Source organism: Rhinoderma darwinii, chromosome 1 (genome assembly GCF_050947455.1).
Source record: "Rhinoderma darwinii isolate aRhiDar2 chromosome 1, aRhiDar2.hap1, whole genome shotgun sequence".
Lineage (NCBI taxonomy): Eukaryota > Metazoa > Chordata > Amphibia > Anura > Rhinodermatidae > Rhinoderma > Rhinoderma darwinii.
Genome location: NC_134687.1, coordinates 635692331 through 635718983, shown reverse-complemented (window position 1 = coordinate 635718983; position 26653 = coordinate 635692331). Strand labels below are relative to the sequence as shown.

Below are 26653 nucleotides of genomic sequence, written 5' to 3'. Positions count from 1 at the left end.
AGACAGCGGACAGACAATCACTGGTGTTTTGTATTAGAACAGGGGTGTTGTCATGGGAAGAGGCATATAATTGAGTGTCATCAACGTAGAGCTAGTACTGGAAGCCAAATCTGCTGATAGTTTGTCCAATAGGGGCTGTGTAGAGAGAAAAGAGGAGCGGACCTAGGACTGATCCCTGAGGAACCCCGATAGCAAGTGGAAGAGGAGAAGAAGTAGAAACAGCAAATGACACACTGAACGAGCGGTCAGTGCGATAGAAGGAAAACCAAGAGAGCAGTGTCTTTAAGGCCAATAGAGTGGAGCATGTTAAGTAGGAGTTTGTGGTCTACAGTGTCAGAGGCTGCAAAGAGATCTAGAAGAATCAGGAGAGAGTATTTACCGTCCGATTTAGCCGCCAAGAGATCATTTGAGACTTTAGTAAGAGCAGTTTCTGTGGAGTGTAGAATGCGGAAACCAGATTGTAAGGGGTCTAGAATGGAGATAGCAGTGAGATAGCGGATGAGGCGAGAGTAGACTAAGCGTTCCAGGAGTTTGGAGATGAAGGGCAGATTAGAGACTGGTCAGTAGTTAGCAGCGCTGGATGGGTCAAGAGTTGTTTTTTTTTCAGTAATGGTTTTATAATGGCATGTTTAAAAGAGGGAAAGATTCCAGAGGAAAGCGAGAGGTTAAATATTTTAGTCAGGTGACTAGTGACCGCTGGGGAGAGGGGCTGGAGGAGGTGTGAGGGGATAGGATCACTAGGGCAGGTAGAAGAATGAGCAGAAGAGAGGAGCTTGGAGACTACTTCTGCTATTGGGTCAAATGCTGAAAGTGAAGAAGAGGGAGTGTGGGAGGGAAGGGGATCGATGTTACAAACAATACAATGTATCTGGGAGATTTAATTGGGCCTCATCATGTGCCCATGAATGGGCCTCTGAATTTCTCCCTTAGCTATGTAGTCCTGTGGTATGCAGTGAAAGTGGTGCAAAGCTGTAGGGGCACATGGATCGGACCATACATGTATGTCACCAGTGATGGGGGATGTGGGGGGCACCATACGTGACAAACTCTAGAGATCATGGTCATCTGCTTGGAGGACACATCAAGAGCACGTCATTTAAAGGTGGACTTTTTTTTATTAACCCTTTTTTTTCTGATGGATTATATTTATTTTAGGGATCTAGGGGCACCACTAGAAAAATAACCATAAGATAAATAAAGGGAATATGGAATGTGGAATTCCATATGTTTAATATGCAAGAAAAATCCCCCCCCCCCTTCATATGCTAAACCCTTGTTTCCACAACGTATTGAAGAGTTGATAGTGGAGGATTCCCATTCCTTAATTCAGAACATTAAGGGCATTGTGAAGTCTAAAGGAAGGGACTCTGTGAAGGCGTTTAGTAAAAATAAAATTAGTACTTAGCCATTAATATCAGATCAGTTGCGGTGATCTATTGATCGAAGGGGCGCCGAGTCCCCTGCGATGTTTACCAGCTCCGGCTTCATACGTTTTTTAGTGACTGTCCCTGGTATGGTTTTGTTTTATGTTTTACCACTTTTAAAACAAACTATTTGCTAAATAAAAATAATCTTTTGTGTCGCCATATTCTGAGAGCCATAACTTTTTAATTTTTCTATCAATTTAGCGGTGTGTTGGCTTAAATTTTGCAGGGCGAGCCGTAGTTTTCACCGATACCATTTTGGGGTGTATGCGACCTTTTGATCACTTTTTATTAAATTTTTTTGGACATGTAAGGTGACCAAAAAACAGCAATTTGCGTGTTTTATATATATATATATATATATATATATATATATATATATATATTGGTTTTTACGCCATTCACCGAGGGGGTTAACCAACGCTATATTGTGATCGTTCAGACTTTTATGGACGCAGCGATACCAGTTATGTTAACTTTTAGGGGTTTTTTTAACATTGATTTAGGGAAAAAATCTGAAAAGGGGGACTTTTTGAACTTTGAATACTTTATTTTTTTGGAACATAAAAAAAACAACTAACTTTTTTACAATTTTTTTTATTCGTCCCCCAAGGGATATTGAAGCAGCGATCGTTTGATCCCTTGCATGATATACTGCAATACTAATGTATTGCAGTATATCGTGATTCTGACAGTATCCTCTGAAGCCCTGCCGGAGGCAGAGCTTCAAAGGAATACAAAGATGGCAGACCTGGGGGCTTTCATTAGGAACCCAGGCTGCCATAACAACCATTGTAAACAGCCGATCGTGCCACTCGGGGCGCGATAGTGTGTTTGAGCGGGCGCTCCCCTGATTCTAACAATTTAAATTTCGCGGTCGCAATTGACCGTGGCATTTAAGGTGTTAAACAGGCGGAATCAAAGTGATCTTTGATTCCGCCCATAGCAGTGAGGTGTTGGCTGCGTAACACAGCCATCACCCGCTGTGTATGGAGCGCGCTCAGCCTTTGAGCGTGCTCCATACTTATCCTTAAGCCTTATCATGTACAGTTACGCGATAATGCGTTAAGGGGTTAACTATAGAAAGGTCCCATGTTGAAAGTGGAGAGTGAAATGCCGGGCTGAGATTTTTAGCCCCTTTAGACACTTAACGTACATGTAATGGTGGGGGGGGGGTAGGGAAACGGACAAGTGAGCCCTAATCTACCCGCCACTCTGTCCCTGCCTACTTGCAACGACCCGCCCTAGACGACGGGGTACAACTGGGCGGCGGTCCCTGCGCTCAGTAAGTGCATGACAAACACGACAAACAAACAAGGGAACACAAGCAAGGGAAATGGGCAGTTGCTCGCGGAAACACCGTGAGCAACAGAGTAGTGAACGAGCCGAGTCAAGCCAGGAGAGTGCGAGGTACAAAGCGAAAAGCAGAAGAGTAGTCGGTAAGCCGGGGTCTGTATGGAGCAGGATCAAAAAGTAGCAGGAGCTGTAGCTGGGCCAGGAAACCTCAAGGAAAGAATTCACAAGCACAGATGGACAGGAAGAGCAGGCTTAAATAGACCGAGGGCGGGAGCTAGCTGAGTCTGGCCAGGTTGCGATAGGCTCTCCCACTCCTAAGCCTGCCAGCCTGAGTGGAGGAAGCTGGTGTCTGTCTCAGGGATGTACACTCAGGTGTTGACTGATTAATTCTGGGAGTTAACCCTGAAGCAGTGCCTGGCAGATCCTTTACAGTACCCCCCCTTTTATGAGGGGCCACCGGACCCTTTCTAAGTGGACCTGGCTTACTGGGGAAACGCAGGTGGAACCTCCTGACCAATACCCCAGCGTGAACATCCCGGGCGGGTACCCAAGTCCTCTCCTCGGGCCCGTATCCTCTCCAATGGACCAGGTACTGGAGGGAGCCTTGGACCATCTTGCTGTCCACGATCCTGGCCACCTCAAATTCCACCCCCTCAGGGGTGAGGACGGGAACAGGAGGTTTCCTCGAGGGGGCCAAGGACGGGGAGCAGCGTTTCAGGAGGGAGGCATGAAACACGTTGTGTATACGAAAAGACGGGGGTAACTCCAGCCGGAAAGAGACAGGACTGAGGACCTCAATGACCTTATACGGCCCAATAAACCGGGGAGCAAACTTTTTGGACGGAACCTTGAGACGCAAGTTCCTGGATGACAACCACACCAGATCCCCGACCACAAACAGGGGGTTAGCAGAACGTCTTCTATCGGCCTGAGCCTTCTGTATGCTCTGGGACGCCTCTAGGTTCTTCTGAACCTGGGCCCAGACTGTGCACAGATCCCGATGAACGACCTCCACCTCGGGATTGTTGGAACAACCAGGTGAAACGGAGGAGAACCGTGGATTAAACCCAAAATTACAGAAAAAGGGAGAGACCCCTGACGAGTTACTGACCCGGTTATTAAGGGAAAATTCGGCGAGGGGAATGAAAGAAACCCAATCAAATTGACAGTCAGAGACAAAACATCTTAAGTATTGTTCTAGAGACTGATTAGTCCTCTCCGTTTGGCCATTGGTTTCAGGATGGAAGGCAGAGGAGAAGGACAGATCAATCCCCAACTTATTACAGAAGGCTCTCCAAAACAATGAAACAAATTGTACCCCTCTGTCAGAAACAATATTGACGGGGACCCCATGGAGACGCAGGATGTGTTTGATAAACAAGGTAGCCAACGTCTTGGCGTTGGGTAGTTTCTTGAGGGGCACAAAGTGGCACATTTTACTGAAGCGGTCTACCACCACCCACACCACCGACTTGCCTTGGGATGGAGGCAAATCGGTGATAAAATCCATGGAGATATGTGTCCACGGTCTCTGGGGAATGGGCAACGAACGCAGTAAGCCCGCTGGTCGGGACCTGGGAGTCTTGGACCTGGCACAAACCTCACAGGCGGCAACGTAGGCCTTAACGTCTTTAGGCAAACCAGGCCACCAATAATTTCTGGTAATGAGGTGTTTGGTACCCAGGATGCCTGGATGGCCAGATAGTGCGGAGTCGTGATTTTCCCTAAGTACCCTTAGCCGGAATTGCAGGGGAACAAACAGCTTGTTCTCAGGAAGGTTCCCAGGAGCTGAACCTTGATCAGCAGCAATTTCAGAGACTAAATCGGACTCGATAGAGGAAATGACTATACCTGGAGGCAAAATACAAACAGGATCTTCCTCCGAAGGAGGGCTGGCCATGAAGCTACGCGACAGTGCATCCGCCTTAATATTTTTAGACCCGGCCCTATAGGTAACCAAAAAATTGAATCTGGTAAAAAACAACGCCCATCGAGCTTGTCTCGGGTTTAGCCTCCGGGCAGATTCTAGGAAAACCAGATTCTTGTGGTCGGTAAGGACCGTTACCTGGTGCCTAGCCCCCTCCAGAAAGTGGCGCCACTCTTCAAATGCCCATTTAATGGCTAAAAGTTCGCGGTTGCCAATATCATAGTTACACTCCGTGGGCGAAAACTTCCTAGAAAAGTAAGCACAGGGGCGGAGATGGGTGAGGGAGCTGGTACCCTGGGACAAGACGGCCCCCACTCCCACCTCGGACGCGTCAACCTCCACAATAAATGGCTCCCTTTGGTTGGGCTGAACCAGCACGGGGGCCGAGATAAAGCACTTCTTGAGGGTCTCAAAAGCCTGGACGGCCTCAGGGGGCCAATGGAGGACATCAGCACCCTTGCGAGTGAGGTCCGTAAGAGGCTTAGCGACGACCGAGAAGTTAGCAATAAATCTCCTGTAATAGTTAGCGAACCCCAAAAAACACTGTAGCGCTTTCAGGGAGGCAGGTTGGACCCATTCAGCCACAGCCTGAACCTTGGCAGGGTCCATGCGGAATTCATGAGGAGTGAGGATTTGACCTAAAAATGGTATCTCCTGTACCCCAAATACACATTTTTCGATTTTGGCAAACAGTTTGTTTTCTCGAAGGACCTGGAGCACTTTCCTGACATGCTCTATGTGGGAGGACCAGTCCCTGGAAAACACCAATATGTCATCAAGGTACACTACAAGAAATATCCCCAGGTAATTTCTCAAAATCTCATTTATGAAGTTCTGGAAGACCGCAGGGGCATTGCACAACCCAAAGGGCATGACGAGGTATTCGAAATGGCCTTCGGGCGTGTTAAACGCAGTCTTCCACTCATCCCCCTCTTTGATGCGAATAAGGTTATACGCCCCCCGTAGATCCAATTTAGAGAACCATTGGGCCCCCTGAACCTGATTAAAGAGATCAGGAATCAAAGGAAGGGGATACTGGTTCCTTACCGTGACCTTATTCAGGCCACGGTAGTCAATGCATGGCCTAAGACCCCCATCCTTCTTCCCTACGAAGAAGAAGCCAGCACCTACCGGAGAAGAAGAGGGACGAATGTAACCCTTGGCCAGGGATTCCTGGATATACTCCCTCATGGCTTCACGTTCGGGACAAGAAAGGTTAAATATCCTACCCTTAGGAAGCTTAGCTCCTGGTACCAATTCGATAGCGCAATCGTATTCTCTATGAGGCGGTAATACTTCGGAGGCCTCTTTAGAGAAAACATCAGCGAAGTCCTGAACAAACTCGGGTAGCGTATTCACCTCCTTAGGGGGAGAAATAGAATTAACAGAAAAACATGACGTACAACATTCATTACCCCATTTGGTTAGCTCCCCAGTATTCCAGTCAAACGTAGGATTATGCAACTGCAACCAGGGAAGACCTAGAACCAAATCGTACGATAATCCCTGCATCAATAGTACAGAGCATTGCTCCAAATGCATGGAGCCAACAAGGAGTTCAAAAACAGGGGTATGCTGTGTAAATTAACCATTAGCAAGAGGAGTGGAGTCGATACCCACTACCGGAACAGGTTTAGGCAAATCAATCAGAGGCATAGCGAGAGACATAGCAAATTCCACAGACATGATATTAGTAGAGGACCCTGAATCCACGAAGGCACTGCCGGTAGCAGACCTACCACCAAACGAGACCTGAAAGGGAAGCAATATCTTAGTACGTTTCATATTTACGGGAAATACCTGTGCGCCCAAGTGACCTCCCCGATGATCACTTAGACGCGGGAGCTCTCTGGCAGCATTCTTACGCTTGGGACAGTTGTTTACTTGATGCTTGACATCCCCACAGTAGAAGCAGAGACCATTCTTCCTGCGGAATTCTCTACGTTGTTGAGGGGACACGGAGGTCCCGAGTTGCATAGGTATTTCTGAGTCTTTAGGGGAGAAACGAAGCAACGGGACTTCGGGAGGCATCATGGGGGAGTCGGAGGAAAAAACACATAAACGTTCACGTTGTCGTTCCCTGAGACGTCGGTCAAGTCGTACCACTAAAGCCATAACCTGGTCTAAGGAGTCAGAAGAGGGATAACTAACTAGCAGGTCTTTCAGGGCGTTCGACAGACCCAACCTAAACTGGCACCTTAAGGCAGGGTCATTCCACCGAGAAGCTACGCACCACTTCCGAAAGTCAGAGCAATACTCCTCAACAGGTCTCTTACCCTGACGTAAGGTCACCAGCTGACTCTCGGCAAAGGCAGTTCTGTCAGTCTCGTCATAAATAAGTCCGAGAGCAGAAAAGAAACAATCAACGGAGGAAAGTTCAGGGGCGCCAGGAGCCAAGGAGAAGGCCCACTCTTGGGGCCCTTCCTGGAGCCGGGACATAATTATACCCACCCGCTGGCTCTCAGAACCTGAGGAGTGAGGTTTTAAGCGAAAATAAAGCTTACAACTCTCCCGAAAGGAGAGAAAAGCCCTCCGGTCACCTGAGAACCGGTCGGGCAACTTGAGGTGGGGTTCAAGGGGTGCGGTGAGGGGAACTACCAAGGTAGCATCAGGCTGGTTGACCCTCTGAGCCAGGGCCTGGACCTGTAGGGAGAGACCCTGCATTTGCTGAGCCAGGGTTTCACGGGGTTCCATAATGGTGTCAGGGACCAGGGTAGACTAGGTATAGGGCTTGTGAATTTGTAGGCTTGTGAATTTGTAATGGTGGGGGGGGGTAGGGAAACGGACAAGTGAGCCCTAATCTACCCGCCACTCTGTCCCTGCCTACTTGCAACGACCCGCCCTAGACGACGGGGTACAACTGGGCGGCGGTCCCTGCGCTCAGTAAGTGCATGACAAACACGACAAACAAACAAGGGAACACAAGCAAGGGAAATGGGCAGTTGCTCGCGGAAACACCGTGAGCAACAGAGTAGTGAACGAGCCGAGTCAAGCCAGGAGAGTGCGAGGTACAAAGCGAAAAGCAGAAGAGTAGTCGGTAAGCCGGGGTCTGTATGGAGCAGGATCAAAAAGTAGCAGGAGCTGTAGCTGGGCCAGGAAACCTCAAGGAAAGAATTCACAAGCACAGATGGACAGGAAGAGCAGGCTTAAATAGACCGAGGGCGGGAGCTAGCTGAGTCTGGCCAGGTTGCGATAGGCTCTCCCACTCCTAAGCCTGCCAGCCTGAGTGGAGGAAGCTGGTGTCTGTCTCAGGGATGTACACTCAGGTGTTGACTGATTAATTCTGGGAGTTAACCCTGAAGCAGTGCCTGGCAGATCCTTTACAGTACATGTATGTCATGGTTTGGGAAGGTGGCGGGATATGGAGCGGGCTCACGGACTCCACTCCTGATGCTGCGGTAGTCAGCTGTGTATTACAGCTGACACCCTGTTTCAACGACTAGGATTGGAGATAACTGATGCCATTAAAAACCAATTCATACCGCAAAACATAAGCCCTCATATGTCGACGGAAAAATAAAAAAAGATATGTCTCTTTGAAAGCGGGGAGGAAATAAGAAAATGAAAACACTAATATATATATATACCACTGACAGGTGAAGTGAATAACCTTTTGTTCCGTCACAATGTCGTCTGACCGGGCGGGGGGGGGGGGGGTAAATTAGGAAGTGACCATTCAGTTCCTGAAGTTGATATGTTGGAATTAGTAATACTGGACAAGTGTAAGGATCTCGGCGACTGACAAGGGAGAAATTGTAAAGTCTAGACGACTGGGTCAGCGCATCTTCAAAATGGTATTGTGGGGTGTTCCCGGGATGCAGTGGTTAGTACCTACCAAAAGTGGGGATTGAAGGTGTTGAGAGAAGTGTGTGATATATAGACAGATATACAGTAGTCATGTATTCAGTCACTGTGTGTTTCCTACAGATGGATCCAGTAGGAGAAATCCACCAGTGAGATGTCCCAGTCCTCTGTATTTCCAGGACTGTCCAGTGGAAAATCACAATGTCGCAGAGAATCATCAGGTAGATGAAGCTGAGCCCCATACCAGATTTATATAGGGGGTGTGGAGCTTTTTGGTCCTGTGGTCATAGATGGGGTCATAGATTTTGGTGGTTTCTTATGTTGATCTGTTAGATTCTTCGCACTCTGCTGTATTGTACTGAATTGTTACATATGTGAAATCAGGGGGAAGATTTGACTAATATTAAAGTGGAGGATGAAGAAGATGAGGAGCGGGTGAGGGGCGATCAACCATGTAAGAGCGAAGTGGAGGAGGAAATTCCAGGTATTACCACAGGTCAGTAAAAATGAATTTAGAATGTGAATTGGGAGGTTTCTTAAGGTGAGGTTCCTCCTTAGTTCTACATTACAGTAACACTTCAGAAAATATGTTTATATATAGTGCAGGACCTGAGGGAGCTGTGACTGCACATAGAAGTTCTCTACAACGTGTTCTATCAATCCGGTCATGCACTAGGCTTAGTATCAGTTTTTGGGGGAACCTGCTACTATTAACAGCTGTACTAACAGGCGAGATCGGAGAAAACGTAAAAAAAAAAAACACATTGATTTCAGTGGTTGTGATTATTTTTTTTTAAATACTATTTTCTTTATTGTTTTCATCATATATATATATATATATATATATATATATATATATATATATATATATATATATATATATATATATAAAAATAAACTTACATAATATACATATCATACATATAGTATAAAGTACATGCTTATATGGCCTTAGGATAGATGGCGCCCCATGCGAAATGATCTTTTGGTGCCCCACCCCCATCAATAAATAAACATGCCCCATAAAAAAATGATAATGCCCCTTTAGTGCCCCCATACAGTATAATAATAATATAATATATTACAGCCCCTTCAAGGACACAGTATTTTGTCCTCTAATTGTGCCCACAATATTATGCCCCTTGTAGTACCCCTACACAGTATAATGTCCGCTTTGTGGCCCCCACACATTATAGTGCCCCTCAGTAGCTTTTGCCATAGAGCCTGCCTGTAGTTTGTGCCATAATCCCCCACCTCCTCCTTGTAGATAGTGCCATACAGCCCCCCACCTCCCCCTTGTAGACAGTACCCACAAACAAAAATTGTACTCACACAGACCCCGTTCCCACAACGAACTGAGCTGCTCCACGACAGGATCCTTGCGTAGGCCGGCGTGATCCTGTAGCCTAGTACAGAGTTTCCCAACCTTTTCGGACTCTGGGCACCACTGGAAAAATTAAATTTCCTCCGCGCCCCTACCAAAAATTGTTTCAAGAGAGACAAAAAATGGCTGAAAACAAGCACTACACTCATAGGGTATGTTCACACACGTTTTTTGTAAGGAAAAAAAAATCTGGCTCAAAATTCCTTCAGGAATTTTGAAGCAGATTTTGTATTGACAGCTTTGTTTGACCTTTTTTTTTTGTGTGTTTTTTCTTAAGCCATTGAAGCTAATGCAAAGGACACAGGCAAAAAAAAGCTCAAAACGGGTGCCGCAGGTATGGTCTGCCTTCTGTTAATTTTAATTGGAGGTCAGAGGCGGAAACCACTTGAAGACCATCAGCCCGCCACTCACAGTAAAATGACCATTATCCCACCACTCAGATTCCCCTTGTAGATAGCGCCACACGGCCCCCTTGTAGATAGCACCACACGGCCCCCTTGTAGAAAGCGCCACACAGGGATTCCGCTCCTTCAGTGGGCTACAGTGGCGCTAGTAGATAGCAGAGCAGGTAGATACTTCCCTGCTCTGCTATAGTGCCGTCGCTACCGCCATAGCGGCTGCTAGCGGCGCCCCCGGGCATGAGGGTGCCCGTGCCGCCCATCGGGATGCCCCCCCCTGTTGCCGACTCTGTGACCCAGAATTTCACTGCAGGAGAAATTAGTGACGTCACTGTCCATAAATAGACATGGGGGGCTGTATGACACCGTCTACAAGGTGGAAGTGGGGGCTGTATGGCACGATCTACAAGGAGGAGGTGGGGGGGGAGTATGGCACTGCCTACAGGGAGGCTATATGGCACAATCTACAGAATGCACTATCTACAAGGGGGGGGGGGGCTTTGTGTGGCAGCCAGGGGTGTGGGGGGGCATTATACTGTGTAGGGGCCACTAAGCGGACATAATACTGTGTAGGGGTACTACAGGGGGCATAATACAGTGTGGGCACAATTAGAGGACAAAATACTGTCCTTGAAGGCGTTATATTATATCATTATACTGTATGGGGGGCACTAAAGGGGCAATATACTTTGTGGGGGCACTATATAGGGCATTATACTGTGGGGGGCATTATATTCTTTTTATGGGGCATTTTTTTTATGATGGGGTGGGGCGCCTAAATATAATTTTGCATGGGGCGCCATGTATCCTAAGGCCGCACCTGCTTATATGCATATTATAGTATGTATGACATTATATTAACCCCCATATCACCCCCTGGAGGAGGGGAAGTGAAAAAACAAACAATCCATCACTACTACTTAATTCATTTTCACAAACTGAAATAAGCTCTCTAAGGGGTCCATGGATCACCTGCAGTTCTTGTTTTATTACTTTCCACTCTATAACACACCGATGCCCTATTCATTAATTTCGTCCATGCATCCTCTGATGGGGTCTTGGATAATTTCCAATTTGAGGCAATTAGTCTACGAGCCAGAAAAAAAGCTTTCAAGCAAACTAATTTCAGTGGTGAATCGCCCTCCAGTCCCGAATCCGTACCCAACATACAGTTTTCAATATTTAACGGAAACGGTATCCCAAAACCTGATCCACTTGTTCCCAGTATCTTATTAATTTTGAACATCGCCAGTACATATGTATCATATCCGCTCTAATTCTAAGGCACCTCAGACATTTATAAGGTTTCCTCTTGGAAAATATACTCCTAATCTTTGGGGTATAGTACAACATATGTATTATATACCATTGCGAAATTCTGTGTGTCGGATTTCTTAATACCAAAGGGGCCAAACACAAGGCTCTCACCCATTGCTCTTCCTCCAAATCACCCAAATCCTTCTTCCACTTATAATAACTGGGCTCCAGATATTCATCAGCTCTAATCGTATTTAACGTGCAACTGTAATTTAGCTCTTGGTTGTGTCCCCTTTCATACAAATTCTCTTATCATCCTATCTAAGGTTATAAACACGTTATCAGAAATCCAAACCGGTGAATTCTACAAATAATACTGTATTTGTGGAAGCCAGATCATCTTTACCAATGAGATTCTAGCCGCCATTGAAATGGACAATTTACTCCACATCTTGGCCTTATTTCTCATTCTTTTTAACAGAGGGATCACGTTTACTATCTCAAACTCCTCGACTCGTCCCGATATCTCTATACCCAGATATTCAAATGAGGTAGAGCAAGGCATGGGGAGATTTGCCAGTGTAGTAGATTTCCCCCAATTCTCCCTTACTTATAATCTTAATCACCTTATTCAGCGAGTCCTTTGCCTCACCCAACATTAACAGAATATCATCAGCATATAGCATTTTTTTCCTCTAGAGACCCATACATTATACCTCTAATGTCAGATCTAATTCTTATAACATGAGCCATTGGCTCCATTATCAGGGCAAACACAAAGGGTGAGATAGGACATCCTGTAGCGTCCATGGCTACGGGCCGTCGGGTTTACTCACCTCCCGATACCCGCAGCCATGGATCCATGAGCGCTGGTTCCCATCTCCTTCCTAGGAGATGCCAGCACTCCCTTCCGCTCCGGTCTGCTGTGTCCCATAGGGTTCGCCCGCACGCTCGTGCCCGCTCTTAAAGGGCCAGCGAGCGCACTTGTCAAACAATCATCATTATCAACCACATGATTTCCTGGTCTATAAGAAGGCCCCAGCCCTTCTGATCCTTACCTGAGCGTTGTTAGTGTATCCCAAGTCTGTCTTGCAAATGGTCCCTTAGTGTTTCCCATTCCAGTTGTTACCTGTTCCTGTATCCCGTGCTGTGTTCTTGTTCCTGTGCCTACTACCACCTGCTGTTGCTTTGCCACGTCCTGTGTCATCTGCCACGTCCTGAGGGATTCACCACATCTGGCGCAACCTGCGGCACCTGCTGTCATCCGCCATGTCCGGCGTTACTTGCTGCACCCACCTCCATCCGTGCCAGAGCTGCGGCCATTGTCTGGACTATCCAGGTACCCTTGTGCGGGACTTTGTATTTCTGGGGTTCCTGTTGTTTGGCCGGCTGCCTCCCTGCTACGGCGGGGCGGCCTAGTAGATCCACATACCCACAAACCGTGACACATCCCTGTCTTGTCCCTCTATGTAGATTGAATCGCTCAGATGCCAACTCATTTATCCCTATCCTTGCTCCATCCCCTCATACAACACCCTAATCCATGAATGAAAATTCGGACCAAAGCCAAACTTAATTAAGACGGCCGAGATATAGGTCCACTTGACACGGTTAAAGCTTTTGACTGGATCAAGCGAAAGCACAGCCCGACCGCCCACCTCTTCCGCATGACACTGCAAATTCCAATATATCTATGCAAAAGCCCATCTGATCGGGGCGAATCAATGAACCATAAACCCCAGCCAATCTATCAGTCTATAGACTAGCAATTAACTTATAATCCGCATTGAGAAGTGATATGGGCCTATAAGAACTCATATGCAATTGATCTTTATTTGGCTTAAGAATCAGGATCCTTCATACTATCTGGCAACTCACCCCGATCAAATATCCACCAGCATTGAAAACAAGACTTCTGAAAACTGGAGTAGTACCTCTATTTGTAGGCCATCTGGTCCAGGGGGTTTCTTTCTCGCCATTCTCCCCGCAACTCTCTATCTCCTAAAAAATCTATCGGGGCCTCCAAACGTTCTACCTGCTCCGCACTCAGTTTGGGAAGTGCAATTCGCTCCAAAAATTCAACACAATTCTCCATAGTTTTCGTTGATTCAGAGGTATAAACTTCACTATAATAATTGACAAATTCTTTCATCATTTCCTCAGTATCACTCATAATTGAGCCATCTACCCTCCTAATTGTCTCCAACGATGAGTTACCCGAATTTCCAAGTGCCAACTTAGCCAACCATTTTGGAGATGTATCCCCAACCTTAAAACGGGTTTGTTTTTGAAAATTTTATTGACTTTTCCGCACATAAACAGATCAAGATTTTCTTGTGCCTCAACCCACCTCCTTCTATTAACCTCTGTTGGTGACCCCAAAAACATTGACTCCACCTCCCCTACTTCCTTATTTCGCTTATTAATCTTATTAATCTTTTCTCAATATTTTTTTAAATAACTATAACAAACCTCGTATCAAAGCTTTGACAGTACCCCATACCATATAAATATCAGAGGAAAACCAGATTGATCTAAAAAAAGGAGGCAATCTCCGGTAGCAAATCACTACTCTCTATCAACGGCTGCCAATAAGGATTAATTTACAAGAACCGAAGCCACATTTGCATCTCAGTCTCTATACATTAGGGCACATGATCTGATGGGCCCCTAGAGCCATACCTCACCCATCTAACCTGAGAAATAGATATTTGATTGCAAGATCAATTCTAGACATTGCCCTATACGATCTCGAAAAACAAGAATACTTTCTCACCCCTGGATTCCTCCATTTAACTCTTCAATATTGCGCTTAAATTGAGTACTACCAACCCCCAAAGGGGATGCCGCCATAGACCATCTATCCAGGCCTTCCAATATTCTATTGAAATCTCTAAGTATGAATGCAGGGGTTGTAAGTAGGAAAGAGGGGGGAGGAGATCCTCCAGCTCACGATTAGTTGCCTCTGTGAACAGACAGTGCCCGGATTCCCGCACGACCAGCGGAAAACAGGAGAAGAAGCAGAGCCAAGATCCAGCGCTGAGGGTAAGTAAAAGGAACTCCTGTTCCAATTTTATTATTGATATAACAAATTCAAAAGAACTTGGCAGAATAGTTCGGTAGCATAGTAGAGTACAGAGATGGGTGGAGGGTGAAGGATCAAAAAATTGCCTTGGTTAATTGTGCCTACGCGTTTCTGACACGTCTCGTGTCCTTATTCATGGCATGCATGGAGACTCTGTATCCACTCCTGGCTTTTATTTCCGGTTTGTATCTTCAGGAGGAAGATTACTCATGAGCTGTGTCCCAAAAGGTCAAAGCATCAGCCCGTCCGGTATGTATGCTCTCAATTACGTAAGAGTTTATTGTGTATAACGGTAAAAGTTTAAAGATAAATGACTTTGTTATATTAAAGAATATAAAAATGATATTTATAGGAACGAACGTACCTTCACACTTTATAATTTGTATATGTACAAGGATTATTGTCTTTGGAGCGGGATCGCAACTAGACAGGAAGATCATGGTGATTTAGGAAGTAATTAACCTGAGGGGAGAATTTTGACTCCCTTGACTTTTAGGTCAAAGAAGGTCTTTGTTAATTTGGGAACAAATGATTTAGGAATGTAAACCATAAAAAGCACTAGGATGTGGAATTAGAGTACGTGCTAGATGGGCTAGGAAAATTAACACTCAGGAGAAGAAAAACACATATTGTGAAATTAATACATATAAAAACATGAAGTTTGTTGCGGAGAACATAAAATAAATTAAATAAACTCCTTCAACAAACATTCTGAGGTAAAATGTTCATGCACAATTATGTCTAAATTACTATGTAAAGAGCAATATTGCTCATGTTATATATGGTATAGAGTGGCGTATTGACATTAATAATGAATGCAGGACATAGAAGTTTACCTCAAACATAATCTTGGAGCTTAAAGGGGTTGTCCGAGATTTAATGACTGTGTTAATGCTTGCAATTTATAAATGTAAATACATTTGTAATATACTTATGTTTTCCAAAGTGGCCCCGTTTCCAGATCCTGCCGTGGGGAACTTGACGGGTGACGTCACTCTCTGCTCTGGCCAGTTCCCCACGGCAGGATCTGGAAACGGGGCCACTTTGGAAAACATAAGTATATTACAAATGTATTTACATTTATAAATTGCAAGCATTAACACAAAGTCATTAAATCTCGGACAACGCCTTTAACTAAGTGGCGGGAGATACACTGTCATTATAATACACCTCAGCCCTTCCAACAACCCATATAAGCAAATAGATCTACCTTGATCATCAATTCTCGTATCTTTAATCTGAAATCTGGTTTTATCATGCACTAGAATCGAACCCCCCCCCCCCCTAACATAATTTGAATAACATGAGTGATATGCCTTACCCACCCAACTTTTACAAAACAACTGTATGGAATCTACTTTCAAATGAGTTTCTTGTAATATTATTATCGCTGGAAGATACATTGTAATCACACTAAAACTGCCAACCGTTTTACTGGATTTTTTCTACCCCTAATATTCCACAAAAAAATCATGTCATTAAAAAACAAACAAAAAAAACAAACCTCCAGGGAAACGTAAAGCCCAGTTGTATTTAAGTTCAGGACTTTAACTATAGAAAGGTCCCATGTTGAAAGTGGAGAATGAAACGCCGGGCTGAGATTTTTAGCCCCTTTAGACACTTAACGTACATGTATGTAATGGTTTGGGAAGGGGGCGGGATATGGAGCGGGCTCACGGACTCCACCCCTGATGCTGCTGTAGTCAGCTGTGTATTACAGCTGACGCCTCGTTTCAATGGCTAGGATCGGAGATAACTGATGCCGTTAAAAACAAAACTCATAATGCAAAAAATAAGCCCTCATATGTCGGTGAAAATAAAAAAAGATATGTCTCTTGGGAAGCGGGGAGGAGGAAATAAGAAAATGAAAAGACTAATAATATATACACTGTCGTTCAAAAGTTTAGGGTCACTTAGAAATTTCCTTATTTTTGAAAGAAAAGCACAGTTTTTTTCAATGAAGATAACATTAAATTAATCAGAAATACACTCTATACATTGTTAATGTGCTAAATGACTATTCTAGCTGCAAACGTCTGGTTTTTAATGCAATATCTACATAGGTGTATAGAGGCCCATTTCCAGCAACCATCACTCCAGTGTTCTAATGGTACATTGTGTTTGCTAACTGTGTTAGAAGGCTAATGGATGATTAGAAAACACTTTAAAACCCTTGTGCAATTATGTTAGCACCGCTGTAAACAGTTTTGCTGTTTAGAGGAGCTATAAAACTGACCTTCCTTTGAGCTAGTTGAGAATCTGGAGCATTACATTTGTGGGTTCGATTAAACTGTCCAAATGGCTAGAAAAAGAGAGCTTTCATGTGAAACTCGACAGTCTATTCTTGTTCTTAGAAATGAAGGCTATTCCATGCGAGAAATTTCCAAGAAACTGAAGATTTCCTACAACGGTGTGTACTACTCCCTTCAGAGGACAGCACACACAGGCTCTAACCAGAGTAGAAAGAGAAGTGGGAGGCCCCGCTGCACAGCTGAGCAACAAGACAAGTACATTAGAGTCTCTAGTTTGAGAAATAGACGCCTCACAGGTCCTCAACTGGCAGCTTCATTAAATAGTACCCGCAAAACGCCTGTGTCAACGTCTACAGTGAAGAGGCGACTCCGGGATGCTGGCCTTCAGGGCAGAGTGGCAAAGGAAAAAGCCATATCTGAGACTGGCTAATAAAAGGAAAAGATTAATATGGGCAAAAGCACACAGACATTGGACAGAGGAAAATTGGAAAAAAGTGTTCTGGACAGATGAATCGAAGTTTGAGGTGTTTGGATCACACAGAAGAACATTTGTGAGACTCAGAACAACTGAAAAGCTGCTGGAAGAGTGCCTGACGCCATCTATCAAGCATGGTGGAGGTAATGTGATGGTCTGGGGTTGCTTTGGTGCTGGTAAAGTGGGAGATTTGTACAAGGTAAAAGGGATTTTGAATAAGGAAGGCTATCACTCCATTTTGCAACGCCATGCCATACCCTGTGGACAGCGCTTGATTGGAGCCAATTTCATCCTACAACAGGGCAATGACCCAAAGCACACCTCCAAATTATGCAAGAACTATTTAGGGAAGAAACAGGCAGCTGGTATTCTATCTGTAATGGAGTGGCCAGCGCAGTCACCAGATCTTAACCACATAGAGCTGTTGTGGGAGCAGCTTGACCGTATGGTACGCAAGAAGTGCCCATCAAGCCAATCCAACTTGTGGGAGGGCCTTCTGGAAGCATGGGGTCAAATTTCTCCTGATTACCTCAGCAAATTAACATCTAGAATGCCATAGGTCTGCACTGCTGTAATTGCTGCAAATGGAGCATTCTTTGACGAAAGCAAAGTTTGAAGGAGAAAATTATTATTTGAAACAAAAATCATTATTTCTAACCTTGTCAATTTCTTGACTATATTTTCTAGTCATTTTGCAACTCATTTGATAAATATAATTGTGAGTTTTCATGGAAAACACAAAATTGTCTGGGTGACCCCAAACTTTTGAACGGTAGTGTATGTATGTGTGTATATATACATATACACACCACTGACAGGTGAATGTAATAACCGTTATCTCGTCACAATGGCGTCTGACCTGGGGGGGGGGGTAAATTAGGCATCAAGTGACCAGTCTGTTCCTGAAGTTGATGTGTTGGAAGTAGTAAAACTGGAGAAGTGTAAGGATCTCCGTGACTGAGCAGGGACAAATGGACGACTGGTTCAGAGCATCGCCAAAATGGTATTGTGGGGTGTTCCCAGGATGCAGTGGTAGTACCTACCAAAAGTGGGAAATGAAGGTATTGAGAGAAATGTCTGATATATAGTATATAGAGAGGTCTACAGTAGTCATGTATTCAGTCACTATGTGTTTCCTGCAGATGGATCCAGTAGGAGAAATCCACCAGAGAGATGTCCCAGTCCTTTGTATTCCCAGGACTGTCCAGAGGAAAATCACAATGTCCCAGGGAATCATGAGGTAGATGAAGCTGAGCCCTATACCAGATCTATATAGGGGGGTGTGGCGGTTTTTAGTCCTGCGGTCATAGATTTTGGTGGTTTCTTATGTTGATCTGTTACATTCTTCGCACTCTCAGCTGTATTGTACTGAATTGTTACATATGTGAAATCAGGGGGAAGATCTGACTAATGTTAAAGTGGAGGATGAAGAAGAAGAGCGGGTGAAGGGTGATCAACCGTGTAAGAGTGAAGTGGAGGATGAAATTCCAGGATGTGTTACCACAGGTAAGTAATAATGAATTTAGAAAGTGAATTGGGAGGTTTGTTAAGGTGCGGTTCCTCCTTAGTTCTACATTACAGCAACACTTCAGACAATGTGTCCTAGATAGTGCAGGACCTGCGGGAGCTGTGACTGCACATAGAAGTTCTCTACAAGGTGTTCTATGAATCCGGTCATGCTCTAGGCTTAGACCTGATTCACACGAACGTGTTAAATGTCCGTGGTGCGGCCATTGAAACAGCGGGCGTCCCACGGACCTATTTAATTAAATTAATGTTTCAGCCCAACCTAGGCCTTTCTCACAATCGCTGCATAAAATTCGGACAGAAGAAATACTGGCGTCTTCCAGACGCTCTTGGTAAGTCACTTACCAGGAGCTTCTGGAAGACGCCAGTATTTCTTCTGTTCGAATTTTATGCAGCGATTGTGAGAAAGGCCTAGGTTGGGCCAAAACGTTAACTATACATCGCTTGCTTCAAAAATACATTCTATGTTACTATTCTTTGGAAATAAAAAATAATAAAGTAACAATTTCTTGAAAACCAAACAAGTGTTCCTGAAGTGCTTTTGATTTAGGTTTTATATATATATATATATATATATATATATATATATATATATATATATATATGTTGGGTACACCAACCCGAACCTGAATAGCACGAGAAACTAGGAGTGCATCCTTACAATATTTATATAGATATGTAATTCAATGTGTCCGTTCACATATCGGTTGTTTCAACAGACCGTGCGAAGGGTCCGTGGGAAAATAGGACATGTCCCTATCTTTTCACATATCCCTCCATAGACTCTCAACTATGGGGGATGCGTGACATCGCGCCCCGCAGCGCTGAGCACAAGTGCATCTCGGACGTGAAAAAGTGCAGTTTTTCACGTCCGAGATGCTCCGCGCTCGTGTGAATCAGGCCTTCGTGTCAGTTTTTGGGGGGGAACTAGCTGCGATTAACAGCTGCACTAATGGCCGAGATCTATGAAAACTCAGTTTAACTACTTAACTACTGAAATCATCGCTGATAGAGGCTCACCTTGACACTTGTCTTCCAGCCTTGGCACTAATAGGTTGCCTGTCTGTGTGACACTGACCGGCAATAATGCTTTTGAATACTATGTCTTCCTAAGCATCATGTAAGTGATCACTTGATCGCCACTACGAGTCCCCTAGTCGGACAGAAAACTAAAATTAGGTTGATTAAAAATAAATTAAGCCCCTTTTTTCATTAACAATGTACTGATGTAGCCGTCTTTATCTTGACTTCTTAAATGACTTTTCAATGGCTTTTGTTATGTGATATCACGCTGCAGCAAGTTATCAGTCAAGATAAAGATGGCTAATCCGTATCTACTTTCTTTTTTTAAAAACGGTTTCACATTAAATAAAAATGCTTATTTGGTATCACCGTAATTAGGACAACCCGTAGAATAAATTTACTTATTTTACCTTCTGAAAAATAAATAATATGTACCAATAAAAACTACAGCATATCCTGCAAAAATAAGCCATATCATTGTCACGCCGACAGAAAAATAAAGTTGTGGGTCTCTGAATGTGTTAAGTTATAAAATGTTTATAAAAGTTTTTTTGTGCAAAAGTTTTAAAATATAAAAAAAATTACAGATTTAGTATCGACAAAAGACATACCCACTCATAAAATGAAATTAACGTTATTAATTGGCTGGGAATAAAATACCGAAAATGAAGTTTTGATGCATTTTTTGGCACAGTTTTTTTTAGCCAAGGCCAGAAATTTATTCAATAAGAAGGAAAATATAGAGAAAAGATTGTTGCATTAAATTCTTGTGTTTTGTATTGAAATAATGTGACAAAAACTATCGTAACCATGTGTAATTGTGGCCTAAAGATGTTTTAAAAAAATTGAGATCTAGTGATGTGTGCCTGAGGTGTATGCTTTGCCTCATAGCACATTTATCTTGTTAAAGGCAGACTGTGGCCAAGATTTAGATTGTCTTTAAAGCTGTGCTCACAAATAGAGGCCATGGTGTGACTGATGCGGACGAAAACTGCCCCGACAACTGCGGCTGTTTCACAAAAAATATTTTTATTTATTTTGTGGGAAAAACAGCTGTGGAAAAAACCGCACCGCCAGTAACAATCAATTTGAAATCTGTGCCGTTTTGTGGTAAACCACTTTTCATAAGTCTGATGCCTAATTAGAATCCAAGGGCCCAATGTGTTGGCAGAGGACAGGCTTGATTGCCAGATGGGGTTGTGCTTTTCAGATTTATTATTTTTGATCAAGTCTAGGTTTATGTAATAAAAGAGGTCACTGAATATGGTCACCAGAATCCTGATAAAATATATCAAGGACAGAGATTTATAAGGCTGGAATCACTCATGCAGTTTTTGATGTGGTTTTTTTTTAGCCAAAACCATCCGCAAATTCAAAAGGGATGGGAAACATAAAGGTTCGACTAATATTTCTCCTTAATGCTGGATCCACTTCTCGCTTTGGCTAAAAAGAAAATGGTCTAAAAAATAGCTTGTGTTTCCTCATGTTATAAATTTGTCAACATTCTAGTTTTAAATAAAGTAAAAAAGCACAAAATCCAATTTAATCCAACAGACAATCCCAGTAAGAACTCTGAGAGAAACTTGATGTTATCGGTAAATTATAAAGTAGAAGATGAAGATTTTATGCAGCTGTCCACAGGAGAAAACCTCATTACCAATACTATACATCCGGAACTTCACAGTACAGATCTATCGTATAATTCCCCAAATCAGGATCCTTCTCTTGACCAATCGCACATTGTTACGACAAGTGCAAGTCCGAAAGAGGGAAAAAAGTTTCAATGTGGTGAACGGTTTACAAAAAGCCCAGGTTGTTTTACGCAAAGAAGCTTTCGCATAGGGGAGAAGCCGTACTCCTGTTCAGAATGTGAGAAGTGCTTTATAGGAAAATCAAATCTTGTTAGACATCAGAGAAGTCACACAGGAGAGAAGCCATATTCCTGTTCAGAATGTGGGAAATGTTTTATGCATAAGTCACGTCTTGTTACACATCATAGAATACACACTGGGGAAAAGCCATACTCCTGTTCAAAATGTGGGAAAGGCTTTATAAGTAAATCGCATCTTCTTACACATGAGAGAATTCACACAGGAGAGAAGCCATATTCATGTTCAGAATGTGGGAAATGTTATATAGATAAGTCAGGTCTTGATGCACATAAGAGAAGTCACACAGGAGAGAGGCCTTTTTCATGTTCAATATGTGGCAAATGTTTTATACATAAATCAAATCTTGTTAAACATCAAAGACTTCACACAGGAGAGAATTTGAGTTCATGTTCAGAATGTGGGAAGTATTTTATAAATAAATCAGATCTAGTTGCACATGAGAGAATTCATACAGGAGAGAAACCGTATTCATGTTCAGAATGTGGGAAATGTTTTACACATAAATCAAATCTTGTTCGACATGAGAGAAGTCACACAGGGGAGAAGCATTATTCATGTTCAGAATGTGGAAAATATTTTAAACATAAATCAAATCATGATCGACATCAGAGAATTCACACAGGAGAGAAACCATATTCATGTTCAGAATGTGGAAAATGTTTTACAAATAAATCAAATCATGATCGACATGAGAGAAGTCACACAGGGGAGAAGCCATATTCATGTTCAGAATGTGAGAAATGTTTTATTACTAAAGCTGAACTTCAGGATCATCAGAGAAGTCACATAGGAGAGAAGCCATATTCATGTTCAGAATGTGGAAAGTATTTTAAACATAAATCCTATCTAGTTTTGCATCAGAGAATTCACACAGGAGTGAAACCATATTCATGTTCAGAATGTGGGAAATGTTTTACAAATAAATCAGATCTTGTTAGACATGAGAGAAGTCACACAGGAGAGAAGCTGTATTCATGTTCAGAATGTGGAAAGTATTTTAAACATAAATCCTATCTAGTTTTGCATCAGAGAAGTCACACAGGGGTGAAACCATATTCATGTTCAGAATGTGGGAGATGTTTTACAGTTAAATCCAGTCTTGTTCGACATGAGAGAAGTCACACAAGAGAGAAGCCGTGTTCATGTTCAGAATGTGGAAAGTATTTTAAAAATAAATCCTATCTAGTTTTGCATCAGAGAAGTCACACAGGAGTGAAACCATATTAATGTTCAGAAAGTGAGAAATGTTTTATTACTAAAACTAAACTTCACGATCATAAGAGAAGTCACACAGGAGAGAAGCCATATTCCTGTTCAGAATGTGGAAAGTGCTTCATAGATAAAGTAAGTCTTGTTACACATCATCGGATTCACACAGGAGAGAAGCCATATTCATGTTCATTGTGTGGGAAGTGTTATATTACTAAAGCCAGGCTAAGGGGTCATCGGAGAAGTCACACAGTGGAGAAGCCATATTGATTTTATGTGTAACCTCTTTTACAAGGAGATACAATTTTGAATTTCAGCACGGAATTCACATAGAGAAGAAACCATATTCTTGCTTGGAACGTGGGAGATGCTATAAGAGCAAAACAAGATTAATACATCAGGTTATTCACAGACATTATACAGCCAATAAGAGAGTTAATTTTTTGGGTGGAATTAGTCTGGATCCGCCAAGTATCCAAATTGTATTTACTTGAAGTCGTCTGTGACTGGGATTCATGGAGGAAAAGTATTGTGTGTGTGTGTATATATAACAAAAGAGAAGAGCCTTGTTTAATGTCAAACTAGAGAAGCTGAATTGTCACCATGGACCTTGCTTCCTATTACTGTATTCATAAAGTCATCCACTCTGCAGGAGAATCCGGAGTGACCGTTCATGAGGAAACTAGTCTTGCCATGATTTTTTTTCTGAATGACGAAGGTTTTCTTCTAGGACACACAATGTAGTTTTTATTTGTGAAGCAAATTTGCAATGGTAGACAGCAATAGTGGCGGAAGCTACCTGTAGGTTTTAGGAAGAATGTCTTGGGTTCTTAGAAACTTTTCTCTCCGCATCTTGCATTCTACTCTGACTAATCTTTCTGACACAGACTGGTTGGGGCCAATTGGCGGTTAACTGAAATTTCCAATGGTAGATGTTTTTCTGGACTGTGGAAGGATTGACATCAAATTGTTTGGCCATGTTCCCTTTCCCTTATAGGCATCCACAACTTTTCTGAAGGCATCTGAAATTTGGGCACGGTGCTACTACACATTTCTCTTTAAACCTCTAAGGAAATATTCACACACACCAGATTTGCTGCAGAAATGTCCTCGACTGTCCCCTTCATCTTAATGGGACTTGCAGAATCTTTGTGCATTCTGCAGAAACAACCCCACTCAGATGTATGGAACAGATTTTCAGTTGCAGAAATTTCTGCTACAAATCTGCCACACGTAAATATATTCTAACAATATTTTAACCGATAAGAAACATGGACCTTCTTCCTCGCTTCCTTTGCTGACGCAACAATTTCTAGTAGCCTGGGACAGGGATTGGATGTCCACTGGACTGTCTCATTGTCCTGGTCCATTCACTCCTTTTATTTTACAATCCTGAATTCCTATCGGGGGTAGGGACAGACTCCTTTCTACTGTGGCATAAACAAGACCATGACAGACTATGTTCTACACTCACGGACACCCAGGACTTACCACCTCTTTCAACATTACGAACATCATGTTCTGATAAGCATTTGTCTTGGTTGGAATATCTCCAACTTACAGCATTTGTGCCGTCATTTTCTGATCGTGCAGCTTTTGCTCTGGACAAAATTTGAAATTGAGACCTTTCTCCTGTTGACTTCTACACCTTCTAAACTCCTGTCAAACTTCCACAATATGACTCGCTCTTCCTCCAGTCTCTCGCAAGTTGGTTATCTACAGGCATGGGATCGAGAATTTGGGTTTCATATCCCGGAGGTTGATTGGCATAAAGCCCTTTTACTGATGCATAAGTTACCTACAGCTTGTTATGCTCAGGAAAAAAAATTCTAAGATTCGGATTGTTCTTGGAGATGTCTCACTGCTCCTGGAACTATCCTGCACGTTTGGTGGGATTGTCCCATCGTACTTCCTTTTTGGCATAGTATCTTTTCTCTTTATAATGAGATTTCAAGTTCTCAACTTCCTATAGTACCAACTATAGGTCTCTTTTTTTCAATCATTCCTGGTCATGTGGCAGCATAGAAAAAATGTTTTCCGAAATTTTGTATCAGCTGCCAGATATGTCATACCTCGACATTGGAAATCTACACAGTGCCCCTCTCTTTTGGAATGGGTTTCGGAATTGAACCACATTATGAGAATGGAGAGTGTTGGCGAGCGATATGGGTTGTAATAATAAATTCCTCCGCACGTGGACAGGCTGGATTACATTCAAAGACAGTGATGCTCTTCCTCGCTGGTTGAATGATAGTGCCTGCTGACTTCGCCTCTTCACTTTTTACAGGTCTTTCTCTGCGATGTTCTCTCCCTCCACCCCCATTTTTTTTTCTTTGCCTCCCTTCTTCCACTTCTTTCTTGGGTCTCTTGTTGCTCTCATTCTATCTATATGTGTATATATATATATATATATATATATATATATATCTTTGTATGTATCATTTTGCGTACTTATGTCATTGTTTATGCAGTTCGTAAGTTTACATGATATTTTAGTTTTTCTTATTATTTTTCTTCCTTTTTTTGTATATGCTTCTAGATCTTGTCAATTGCTACATCATGCATATTTTATATTGCATATACATGTTACTGTTGTCCTCTTACCACTTGCATACTGTTGCTGTATGTGATTAAATTTCTACTGTACTTTTGTTTATTGCAATACGAAGAAAACTTGATAATCAAAAAAACAATGTATTAACCATTTGTATCAAATCTAATGCAGCGGATTCTAATTTTAAGTCTTTAAGGTAGTGATAAATATATCCATATGTGGAGAAAAGATCTGTGAATTTGTCTTTTAATAAATTATTGCAAAGTCAATTTGTTGGAGTTTTTTTTTGTTGAATTCCATCATAGTTATCTTTTTATACTGTGTGAATAAAAATCAAATATTGATATATCTCTGTTTAAAGAACAAAAAATGATACTAGGGATGAATTTACGAGACTATAATCAGAGACTTAGGCACTGCAGGCTCTATAAGGCTGGAAATACACGTGCAGTATTTGGTTTAACCCGTTAGTGACCGCCAATATGCCTTTTCACGGCGGCCACTAATGGACTTTATTCTGATGCATACGCCTTTTCACAGAGCAGGGAGCCATTAAATCTCCCTGCTCTCAGCTGCCAGAGGTAGCTGAGGGCTGGGGGCATCCCTGCTCGAACGGGTGAGATCAATATCAGTATCGATCTCACCCGTTTAACCCCTCAGATACGGCGCTCAATAGCAAGCGCCGCATCTGAGTATTTTTGGAGAGAGGGAGGGAGCTCCCTCTCCTACCGATACCCGGCGATAAGATTGCCGAGTGTCTGTCACCAATGGCAGCCGGGGGCCTAATAAAGGCGCCCAGGTCTGCCTGTAGTAAATGCCTGCTAGGCCATGCCAGAGGCATTGCCTGGCAGATGCCTGTCCGTTTTAAACGGACAGGCACTAATACACTGCAATACAAAAGTATTGCAGTGTATTATAAAAGCGATCGGATGATCGCATATTAAGTCCCCTAGTGGGACTAGTAAAAGAGTTAAAAGTTTAATAAAGTTTAATAAACAACATTTTTGAAAATAAATGAAAAACACACTTTTTCCCCTTTACAAAATGCTTTATTATTAAAAGTACAAAATTAAAGTAAAAAAGTTACATATTTGGTATCTCCGCGTCCGTAACGACCCCAAATATAAAGGTATTACATCATTTAAC

The 26653-nt window shown here is 43.0% G+C and overlaps 1 protein-coding gene across 1 annotated transcript in view; it reads left to right on the top strand.

Moving 5' to 3' along the window:
• LOC142657419 (uncharacterized) overlaps nt 1-25738 on the top strand; it is an 80986-nt gene extending 55248 nt beyond the window's left edge. The window contains exons 7-12 of the mRNA XM_075832475.1: nt 8575-8672; nt 8836-8947; nt 14771-14824; nt 18445-18542; nt 18697-18808; nt 21407-25738. Of these exons, the coding sequence (XP_075688590.1) occupies nt 8575-8672; nt 8836-8947; nt 14771-14824; nt 18445-18542; nt 18697-18808; nt 21407-22971 (2039 nt within the window). The 3' untranslated portion in view covers nt 22972-25738. The remainder of the gene's footprint in view (nt 1-8574; nt 8673-8835; nt 8948-14770; nt 14825-18444; nt 18543-18696; nt 18809-21406) is intronic.
• Nucleotides 25739-26653: the final 915 nt, after the last annotated feature.